Below are 12,162 nucleotides of genomic sequence, written 5' to 3'. Positions count from 1 at the left end.
TGTTTATGAATGGGGTTTTTAGGGAGGTGAATGCAAGAGTTTTGGAAAGAGGGGCAAGTATGCAGTCTGTTGTGGATGAGAGAGCTTGGGAAGTGAGTCAGTTGTTGTTCGCTGATGATACAGTGCTGGTGGCTGATGCATGTGAGAAACTGCAGAAGGTGGTGACTGAGTTTGGTAAAGTGTGTGAAAGAAGAAAGTTGAGAGTAAATGTGAATTAGAGCAAGGTTATTAGGTACAGTAGGGTTGATGGTCAAGTCAATTGGGAGGTAAGTTTGAATGGAGAAAAACTGGAGGAAGTGAAGTGTTTTAGATATCTGGGAGTGGATCTGGCAGCGAATGGAACCATGGAAGCGGAAGTGAATCATAGGGTGGGGGAATGTTTGGAAGTCGAGAACATTATCTCGGAAAGCAAAAATTGTTATGTGTGAAGGAATAGTGGTTCCAACAATGTTGTATGGTTGTGAGGCGTGGGCTGTGGATAGAGTTGTGCACAGGAGGGTGGATGTGCTGGAAATGAGATGTTTGAGGACAATATGTGGTGTGAAGTGGTTTGATCGAGTAACTAATGTATGGGTAAGAGAGATGTGTGGAAATAAAAAGTGTAGTTGAGAGAGCAGAAGAGGGTGTTTTGAAATGGTTTGGTCACATGGAGAGAATGAGTAAGGAAAGATTGACCAAAAGGATATATGTGTCAGTAGTGGAGGGAACGAGAAGTGGGAGACCAAATTGGAGGTGGAAAGATGGAGTGAAAAAGATTTTGAGTGATCGGGGCTTGAACATGCAGGAGGGTGAAATACGTGCAAGGAATAGAGTGAATTGGAACGATGTGGTATACCGGGGTCGACGTGCTGTCAGTGGATTGAACCAGGGCATGTGAAGCGTCTGGGGTAAACCATGGAAAGTTGTGTGGGGCCTGGATGTGGAAAGGGAGCTGTGGTTTCGGTGCATTATTACATGACAGCTAGAGACTGAGACTGAGCAAAGAAAACTGATAGTGATGACAGACATTTAATGAATGTATTTGATGTGAAACTAGATTATTAGTGATAAAGAAGCCAGGTAACAAAGTAAATACACTAATTACACATCAAACAAGTGTGTCGATGAATTCCTGTTAAGTCCATATGTGGGAAATACCGAGAATAATATCCTGTAAAACATTTCAATACAGAACAAACTTCATTCCACATTTGAATTGATACTAAAACTTTCCCACATGGGCGTTTATATGAAATCGTGTAAAAACTTTAAATCATTTATACGTTACCCTTGGGAGTCTTAAATATCAGGATATGTTTATTAGGATATAATTAACTTGATGTGATATTTGTCTAAAGTACTTCACTATGATTTTTTAAAAGGGTCAACTGAAGTATCCGAATGCGAAATGAGATGAGATTAGTGTTGTAATTGTACATTCCTCATGCATTATTACCATTGCAATCAGAATAGAACATTTGTGGTTATCCGTATTAATGATTGTTTGAGATTTTCTTGCTCAAGTTTCACTCAACAAATGAAAATCGAGGATACTACCGTGGTAATACTAAGGGAAAGCGAGTTTATCTTAAGTATAATCTTGACGGCGACACTCGCTGACGTCACAAATCGTGTAGTTTCAAATAACTAGTAACGGACGAGAAAGACAACTTGCACTCATCTGTTAATATATTAGGTAAATCACATCAGTAACGTAAATCTGGTGGCATACGATTTTTGTTCTACTTGTAAGGTTTTTTTTTTATTGCTTCCGGTATAGACAAAAATTACAGATTTTACACCCAAAGCAATGACATGATGTGCCCTCCCTCTTTGTTTCTGTTTTCATCAGTAAGTTTAATGAACAAATGTGCTAAGGTGGAGTGGAACACAGTAGATGATAATGTAGATGCTGGTATGCAGTTTGTGTAATCATACGGGGAAAAATCTCAATCTTACAGTAGAGGCTAAATACGTCAGCACAACAGTTGGAGGAGAGCTGAAGCTGTCCACAGTATTTGGAGGATCTTAAGGATGTGAATGGCTCCAGTATAGACGAGAACCAAAACCACAGGTAAGGCAAGTAACATCATCATTGATATATATATATATATATATATATATATATATATATATATATATATATATATATATATATATATATATATATATATATAAAGGAAACATAGTCTGTGACATTTGTTCAAAAGTGCCACATTCTAAAAGGTACTACTGTGACTTTCTTCCCCCTTCATCATATCTTCACTTAAGTGGTGAAGTAATCAAGATATAAGTTTGAAATGGCAGGCTAGTATAATGAGGGAGATATGATAGACGACTAATTACTTGTAACAAAAACCTTGAATGTCATTATAGCAATTTAATGAGAAATGTAAGGTGCAGCTATTTTTTTTTTTTTTTTTTGCTAAAGATTGCATTAAGAAAATGACAAGACAAAGAAGGAAACTAAATTTGAAATGGATTGAGCAATTTAGAAGTAACAAATATGAAACATGCAAACGTTACGGTGATTATACTTTAGCTCTGCATTGCAGTTAGCTTTGGGTGAGTGACTTCTTTTTGCAGTGCTGGTTTAATATGTAGAGAATACATCAACAGTCCTGGGTCATGAATCTGAATGTTATGTTTTATATAAAGTTTAGTAACAGCAGTGAGGGTTATGCATATCAGGAAAAATACAAGGTAAATTTAAAATTAGGTAAGACTTTTGAAGAAAATTAAAAGAACCTAGGAAAACATTATCTAATATCCAAAGCAATTACAATTTATTTTGCTTTTCAGTATTTTAGTCAAATTGTGATAGTTACACCCATGATTGAGTGCGAGAAATTGGTGCTGAATGTCAAGAGACAACACAGAGTAGCAGTGTGATCCCAGCAGCAGATAAATTCAATGTTAATATATTTCTACCATCATTTTGGCATTACTTGAGCTTTTAATAGATTCTGTCAATATCTTGAATTAGGGTGTCACCAGATGCATAGCTCAGATATTTAGTGATTTGATACTTGTTTCAGGAATATGTTTGCAATGCCTGCAACGCCACAGGTGTGTGCTGGCAGTAGTGGAAATCCCTCTGTGAAAGTATATGCACGAATTCGTCCTTTGCTTCAAGAAGAGCATGATATAGGTGCTAAAAACATCTTGGAAGTTTCCCCTGCTAATAAAGAGGTACAGATGGAAATTGATTCTTGTACTTTGACCCCTTTCCAGTATACGAGCATTCATTTTGGTTTGATAGAATGAATGGGTTAGGATCCTTGTTGGCATAATTACTGTTTCAATCATCCAGTATATTTTGTCATGTTTGGTTTAATTGATATTGTTTTTCCTATTTTGTTGATGTTTGAACAACTGTGACCTTCATGTATATTGCAAATTGGTGGATGTCTAAAATGGTATTATTATCATTGGGACATTATTACCATTTTGGACATCCAGCAAATTTTGAAATTGTTTTTCCAGTGGTTTTTTTATGTCTTTTGAATGATTCTAACTTTCAATTCTATCACAAAAGGTGTTTGTAGGAAATGGTAATTTTACTTCCATTTTCTCACTGCCTTGTTGAGTTGCTGATACTTCTCCCGCAATAGTATCTTATATTGTTATTCTTCAGACTCTGGAATAGTCAGTCACTTATGTTTTTTATTTCATCAAATTTTGCCAGTTGATGGAACTGAAATTTTTTTTAGAATGAGATGAATAATAATTTCTCATAATCAAGTTATCATCCTTGTTTTACTGATTTTACTGCAGAGGATGAAGATACATACTAATACCAATTGCTGTTTTATATCACTGTTTAGGGATTATCCTGGAAGTTTTAGAGGTGTTTCATTTTCCCCTTAGGTTTGTAATATACTCATTACTGTATTTGTCCACTTCCTCGGTCTCATCCTTTGCTACTGTTTCATCCCTTTACACTTCCTTTTTCTTCTGGTTTTTATGTTTCTTCCTTTTTCTCCTGTGTCCTAATCTTTTCATCTTCCTTCTGTGCATCTGCTTTTTACTTCTCATCATTTGTCTTTTTTTTCTTTACCATCCCTTTGTTTTCATTGTTTCCAGTTTTTTTTCCCATTTCTGTCCGTGCATTTAAGTAGTGTAGCCTCTTTTACAGTACTGGGAGGGAAGTCTACGTTTCTGTGAAGTAGCTCCATCTAATTGATTTATTTATTTATTTTGCTTTGTCGCTGTCTCCCGCATTAGCAAGGTAGCGCAAGGAAACAGATGAAAGAATGGCCCAACCCACCCACATACACATGTATATACATACACGTCCATGCACGCAAATATACATACCTATACATCTCAGTGTACACATATATATATACACACACAGACATATACATATATACACATGTACATAATTCATACTGTCTGTCCTTATTTATTCCCATCGCCACCTCATCATGCATGGAATAACAACCCCCCCTCCCCCCCTCATGTGTTCAAGGTAGCGCTAGGAAAAGACAACAAAGGTCCCATTCGTTCACACTCAGTCTCTAGCTGTCATGTAATAATGCACTGAAACCACAGCTCCCTTTCCACATCCAGGCCCCACAGAACTTTCCATGGTTTACCCCAGATGCTTCACATGCCCTGATTCAATCCATTGACAGCACGTCGATCCCAGTATACCACATCGTTCCAATTCACTCTATTCCTTGCACACCTTTCACCCTCCTGCATGTTCAGGCCCCGATCACTCAAAATCTTTTTCACTCCATCTTTCCACCTCCAATTTGGTCTCCCACTTCTCCTCGTTCCCTCCACCTCTGACACATATATCCTCTTGGTCAATCTTTCCTCATTCATTCTCTTCATGTAACCAAACCATTTCAAAACACCCTCTTCTGCTCTCTCAACCACACTTTTTATTTCCACACCTCTCTTACCCTTACATTACTTACTCAATCAAACCACCTCACACCATATTGTCCTCAAACATCTCATTTCCAGCACATCCACCCTCCTGCACACAACTCTATCCATATCCCATGCCTCGCAACCATACAGCATTGTTGGAACCACTATTCCTTCAAACATACCCATTTTTGCTTTCCGAGATAATGTTCTCGACTTCCACACATTCTTCAAGGCTCCCAGAATTTTCGCCCCCTCCCCCACCCTATGATTCACCTCCGCTTCCATGGTTTCATCCGCTGCCAGATCCACTCCCAGATATCTAAAACACTTTACTTCTTCCAGTTTTTCTCCATTCAAACTTACCTCCCAATTGCCTTGACCCTCCACCCTACTGTACCTAATAACCTTGCTCTGATTCACATTTACTCTTAACTTTCTTCTTTCACACACTTTATCAAACTCAGTCACCAGCTTCTGCAGTTTCTCACATGAATCAGCCACCAGCGCTGTATCATCAGCGAACAACAACTGACTCACTTCCCAAGCTCTCTCATCCACAACAGACTTCATACTTGCCCCTCTTTCCAAAACTCTTACATTCACCTCCCTAACAACCCCATCCATAAACAAATTAAACAACCATGGAGACATCACACACCCTTGCCGCAAACCTACATTCACCGAGAACCAATCACTTTCCTCTCTTCCTACACGTACACATGCCTTACATCCTCGATAAAAACTTTTCACTGCTTCTAACAACTTGCCTCCCACACCATATATAGGCATTTATTTCATTTAACTTTTTTTCCTAAGTAGAGTGACGTTGTTCTGACTATATCAATCTGTCTGTTCTTATTTCCTGTCCATGTATAGATACCTCATATCTGATGACTGGGTAATTAGATATGGATCAAACTTTTACCACAGCTTCTACATACAAAGCTCTACCTTTTCATGGTTAAGGTCAAAAGTTAGGGTCACTTTATCTTTTGTACTGAAATTCTGTTAAATGCTGATGCACACAATATTTAAAGTTTTAGGGTATTGGATGTGGACCACTGATACTACAATAGTTCTGTGTCATAGGATAAGGCCACTAGGCCATGTGTACTATGATGCTGCTAAATGCTTGTGCATACCATAACAAATTACTTGTGATATGGACATAAGCCAAAGATGCTGTATTTAGCAGTCTATACCTGATTAAGTTTTTGAGATTAGGGGCAGTGATGCACCCTTTTGCCATGATAGTTCTTATATCCACCATACACTCTGTGTGTTGAGAATTCTCAAATATTGTATGAAAATATCTTTGTTAGTTTTTTATTATAATTTGTTGATTAGAAAATTATTTTAAAAATGAATTTATGCGGAAACAGCAATAGCAAGACCAGTGATATTATTAAGGCAAAGCCTAGCTGGAAGCAGAATTGCAGACATTCAGAAATTGGCATATTTAACACCAATACACAAATATTTATATAGATAGATTCGATCCATGGGTGGCATTGCATGTAATAGTCTTTGAAAAACTGATAAAAGGACATACTTTCAACTAACTAATGAAGAATAACTAAACAAATGCCAGCATGGATTTTTATCAGAAAAAAGTTTGCAAGTGTGCTAACATAAGTATAAGCTCATTACAATGATAGATATGAAAGTTTAGTGCATGGTTAAGGAACAACACATATAAACTTTACCAAAGCATTTGACAAGGTAAACCAAAGAAGTTTTTGGAGAAAGTAGTTGAACTTAACGTTAAGGGTAAGATAGGATGATGTTTTAAAGAGTTTCTAACGGGAAGGTGAAAATTGAAGCAAACTTAACCAGACCTGAGAAAGATATCCTATTTGGGTATCACAGTGAATGGTATCAGCTGTAACACTCTTTATATTAATGAAGTCAAAAATCAAACATGGATTAGTGGTCGGGTGCATGATGACTAGATGAAGATGGTCCTGTAATTGTTCCATTTTATAAAGGTCTAACTTTTAATACTTGCATTAGATAAGAGTTTTTAGTGGTTCATTTCATGAATTTGTTTTATGCTTTTCAGGTTGTTTTGGTTGAAGGAGGGGGTGAAAAAATATTCAGATATGATGATGTTTTCGAAGAATATTGCAGTCAGGAAAGAGTCTATATGAAAGCGGTGGAGCCATTAGTGACTAAAGTTGAAGAAGGGCACAATGCCACTGTGTTTGCATATGGCCAGACTGGATCTGGAAAGACATTTACAATGGGAACAGACCCATGCATTGCAACAGTCAGTTTTATTTTCATTTGAATTTATATTATTTAAAGTAATTGCAGTATTTTATTCAGTGTTCCCAGTTTTTGACAAAACTGCTTAACACTCCTGATACAATGGTTATATTTGGTATATGTGGATGCGTCTAACCATTATGTTTGTAGCTTTCATGTTAACCATTTTGATTGTAAGTTACTTGCATTTATAGGAGGGTGAAGGGATTCTACAAAGAGCACTTCGTGCTCTTCTTGGTAAAGATAATGAACTTCCTGTAGATGATCAAGAAAGTATCTCCTCCAGTGCTTCAAGGAGTCTCACAGTTTCAATAATTGAGGTCTACAATGAAATGATCTTTGACCTTTTAGCTTCATCTAGAATTCCACTGAATGCCAAAGCAGGACCAAGAGGAGGAGGAGGTATTGAAGTACATTTTGTTATTATGCCTTTCAGTGCCTTTTACTGTATTTATCATGTATTTGGAACTATCAAGGAGGTACTGCATGCATGCCATTGGTAACATTTACTGATAGTAAAGGTTTTGGTTTTCCTTTAGTATTATGTGTGTTTATGAGTGGATGAGACTTTCTTTGTCTGTTTCCTGGCACTACATTGCTGATATGGGAAATGGCAGTCAAGTATAATAATGATTATAATAATAATGATATTTTTATTATTATTATTGTTATACATAATTGCTGTTTCCCACATCATCAAGGTTGTGCCAGGAAACAGATGAAGAATGGCCCATCTACTCATGTACACACACACTTTTATATATCTTTCTTTCTTTCTTTCATACTATTCGCCATTTCCCGCATTAGCGAGGTAACGCAAGGAAACAGACGAAAGAAATGGCCCAACCCACCCACATACACATGCATATACATACACGTCCACACACGCAAATATACATACCTACACAGCTTTCCATGGTTTACCCCAGATGCTTCACATGCCCTGGTTCAATCCATTGACAGCACGTCGACCCTGGTATACCACATCGTTCCAATTCGTTCACACTCAGTCTCTAGCTGTCATGTAATAATGCACCGAAACCACAGCTCCCTTTCCACATCCAGGCTCCACACAACTTTCCATGGTTTACCCCAGATGCTTCACATGCCTGGTTCAATCCATTGACAGCACGTCGACCCTGGTATACCACATCGTTCCAATTCGTTCACACTCAGTCTCTAGCTGTCATGTAATAATGCACCGAAACCACAGCTCCCTTTCCACATCCAGGCTCCACACAACTTTCCATGGTTTACCCCAGATGCTTCACATGCCTGGTTCAATCCATTGACAGCACGTCGACCCTGGTATACCACATCGTTCCAATTCGTTCACACTCAGTCTCTAGCTGTCATGTAATAATGCACCGAAACCACAGCTCCCTTTCCACATCCAGGCTCCACACAACTTTCCATGGTTTACCCCAGACGCTTCACATGCCTTGATTCAATCCACTGACAGCACGTCAACCCCGGTATACCACATCGCTCCAATTCACTCTATTCCTTGCCCTCCTTTCACCCTCCTGCATGTTCAGGCCCCGATCACACAAAATCTTTTTCACTCCATCTTTCCACCTCCAATTTGGTCTCCCACTTCTCCTCGTTCCCTCCACCTCCGACACATATATCCTCTTGGTCAATCTTTCCTCACTCATCCTCTCCATGTGCCCAAACCATTTCAAAACACCCTCTTCTGCTCTCTCAACCACACTTTTATATATCTTTCTTTCTTTCTTTCATACTATTCGCCATTTCCCGCATTAGCGAGGTAACGCAAGGAAACAGACGAAAGAAATGGCCCAACCCACCCACATACACATGCATATACATACACGTCCACACACGCAAATATACATACCTACACAGCTTTCCATGGTTTACCCCAGATGCTTCACATGCCTGGTTCAATCCATTGACAGCACGTCGACCCTGGTATACCACATCGTTCCAATTCGTTCACACTCAGTCTCTAGCTGTCATGTAATAATGCACCGAAACCACAGCTCCCTTTCCACATCCAGGCTCCACACAACTTTCCATGGTTTACCCCAGACGCTTCACATGCCTTGATTCAATCCACTGACAGCACGTCAACCCCGGTATACCACATCGCTCCAATTCACTCTATTCCTTGCCCTCCTTTCACCCTCCTGCATGTTCAGGCCCCGATCACACAAAATCTTTTTCACTCCATCTTTCCACCTCCAATTTGGTCTCCCTCTTCTCCTCGTTCCCTCCACCTCCGACACATATATCCTCTTGGTCAATCTTTCCTCACTCATCCTCTCCATGTGCCCAAACCACTTCAAAACACCCTCTTCTGCTCTCTCAACCACACTTTTATATATCTTTCTTTCTTTCTTTCATACTATTCGCCATTTCCCGCATTAGCGAGGTAACGCAAGGAAACAGACGAAAGAATGGCCCAACCACCCACATACACATGCATATACATACACGTCCACACACGCAAATATACATACCTACACAGCTTTCCATGGTTTACCCCAGATGCTTCACATGCCCTGGTTCAGTACATTGACAGCACATCGACCCTGATATACCACATCGTTCCAATTCAGTCTATTCCTTTCACCCTCCTGCATGTTCAGGCCCCGATCACACAAAATCTTTTTCACTCCATCTTTCCACCTCCAATTTGGTCTCCCTCTTCTCCTTGCTCCCTCCACCTCCGACACATATATCCTCTTGGTCAATCTTTCCTCACTCATCCTCTCCATGTGCCCAAACCATTTCAAAACACCCTCTTCTGCTCTCTCAACCACACTTTTATATATCTTTCTTTCTTTCTTTCATACTATTCGCCATTTCCCGCATTAGCGAGGTAACGCAAGGAAACAGACGAAAGAATGGCCCAACCACCCACATACACATGTATATACATACGTCCACACACGCAAATATACATACCTACACAGCTTTCCATGGTTTACCCCAGATGCTTCACATGCCTGGTTCAATCCATTGACAGCACGTCGACCCTGGTATACCACATCGTTCCAATTCGTTCACACTCAGTCTCTAGCTGTCATGTAATAATGCACCGAAACCACAGCTCCCTTTCCACATCCAGGCTCCACACAACTTTCCATGGTTTACCCCAGATGCTTCACATGCCTGGTTCAATCCATTGACAGCACGTCGACCCTGGTATACCACATCGTTCCAATTCGTTCACACTCAGTCTCTAGCTGTCATGTAATAATGCACCGAAACCACAGCTCCCTTTCCACATCCAGGCTCCACACAACTTTCCATGGTTTACCCCAGATGCTTCACATGCCTGGTTCAATCCATTGACAGCACGTCGACCCTGGTATACCACATCGTTCCAATTCGTTCACACTCAGTCTCTAGCTGTCATGTAATAATGCACCGAAACCACAGCTCCCTTTCCACATCCAGGCTCCACACAACTTTCCATGGTTTACCCCAGACGCTTCACATGCCTTGATTCAATCCACTGACAGCACGTCAACCCCGGTATACCACATCGATCCAATTCACTCTATTCCTTGCCCTCCTTTCACCCTCCTGCATGTTCAGGCCCCGATCACACAAAATCTTTTTCACTCCATCTTTCCACCTCCAATTTGGTCTCCCACTTCTCCTCGTTCCCTCCACCTCCGACACATATATCCTCTTGGTCAATCTTTCCTCACTCATCCTCTCCATGTGCCCAAACCATTTCAAAACACCCTCTTCTGCTCTCTCAACCACACTTTTTATTTCCACACATCTCTCTTACCCTTACGTTACTCGATCAAACCACCTCACACCACACATTGTCCTCAAACATCTCATTTCCAGCACATCCACCCTCCTGCACACAACTCTATCCATATCCCATGCCTCGCAACCATACAGCATTGTTGGAACCACTATTCTTCAAACATACCCATTTTTGCTTTCCGAGATAATGTTCTCGACTTCCACACATTCTTCAAGGCTCCCAGAATTTTCGCCCCCTCCCCCACCCTATGATTCACCTCCGCTTCCATGGTTCCATCCGCTGCCAGATCCACTCCCAGATATCTAAAACACTTTACTTCTTCCAGTTTTTCTCCATTCAAACTTACCTCCCAGTTGACTTGACCCTCAACCCTACTGTACCTAATAACCTTGCTCTGATTCACATTTACTCTTAACTTTCTTCTTCCACACACTTTACCAAACTCAGTCACCAGCTTCTACAGTTTCTCACATGAATCAGCCACCACGCTGTATCATCAGCGAACAACAACTGACTCACTTCCCAAGCTCTCTCATCCCCAACAGACTTCATACTTGCCCCTCTTTCCAAAACTCTTACATTCACCTCCCTAACAACCCCATCCATAAACAAATTAAACAACCATGAGACATCACACACCCCTGCCGCAAACCTACATTCACTGAGAACCAATCACTTTCCTCTCTTCCTACACGTACACATGCCTTACATCCTCGATAAAAACTTTTCACTGCTTCTAACAACTTGCCTCCCACACCATATATTCTTAATACCTTCCACAGAGCATCTCTATCACTCTATCATATGCCTTCTCCAGATCCATAAATGCTACATACAAATCCATTTGCTTTTCTAAGTATTTCTCACATACATTCTTCAAAGCAAACACCTGATCCACACATCCTCTACCACTTCTGAAACCACACTGCTCTTCCCCAATCTGATGCTCTGTACATGCCTTCACCCTCTCAATCAATACCCTCCCATATAATTTACCAGGAATACTCAACAAACTTATACCTCTGAAATTTGAGCACTCACTCTTATCCCCTTTGCCTTTGTACACTCTCTTTTGAAATTCCATCTTGTTTTGAATTGTGACCTGTAATAAGAAATGCTTATTTTAGTATCATTTATGTTTCAATTTAGCAGTGTGAGTGGACTTTTTATGTGGGAATGGCATTAACAGTGATATTGTAGATACGTAGAATCCAAAGTCTGATGTTTGTGGGGTTGAAGTTTATAGCTGATTAATTTTTTACTCATCTTCA

The 12,162-nt window shown here is 40.0% G+C and overlaps 1 protein-coding gene across 5 annotated transcripts in view; it reads left to right on the top strand.

Annotated features, from left to right (window-relative positions):
* The first annotated feature begins 1,524 nt into the window (after positions 1-1,524).
* LOC139752712 (uncharacterized) overlaps positions 1,525-12,162 on the top strand; it is a 63,698-nt gene continuing 53,060 nt past the window's right edge. For 3 of the 5 annotated variants that reach the window (XM_071668539.1, XM_071668538.1, XM_071668535.1), the window contains exons 1-5: positions 1,525-1,675; positions 1,941-2,053; positions 3,018-3,171; positions 6,929-7,135; positions 7,329-7,536. In XM_071668539.1, the coding sequence (XP_071524640.1) occupies positions 3,022-3,171; positions 6,929-7,135; positions 7,329-7,536 (565 nt within the window). In that variant the 5' untranslated portion in view covers positions 1,525-1,675; positions 1,941-2,053; positions 3,018-3,021. Of the gene's footprint in view, positions 1,676-1,811; positions 1,831-1,940; positions 2,054-3,017; positions 3,172-6,928; positions 7,136-7,328; positions 7,537-12,162 lie in introns of those variants that run through there. The other 2 variants (XM_071668537.1, XM_071668536.1) reach the window with 2 other exon arrangements.

This window comes from Panulirus ornatus, chromosome 13 (assembly GCF_036320965.1).
Source record: "Panulirus ornatus isolate Po-2019 chromosome 13, ASM3632096v1, whole genome shotgun sequence".
NCBI classification, from domain to species: domain Eukaryota; kingdom Metazoa; phylum Arthropoda; class Malacostraca; order Decapoda; family Palinuridae; genus Panulirus; species Panulirus ornatus.
The sequence above is the reverse complement of the archived record's forward strand: the minus strand, read 5'-3'. Positions and strand labels throughout refer to the sequence as shown.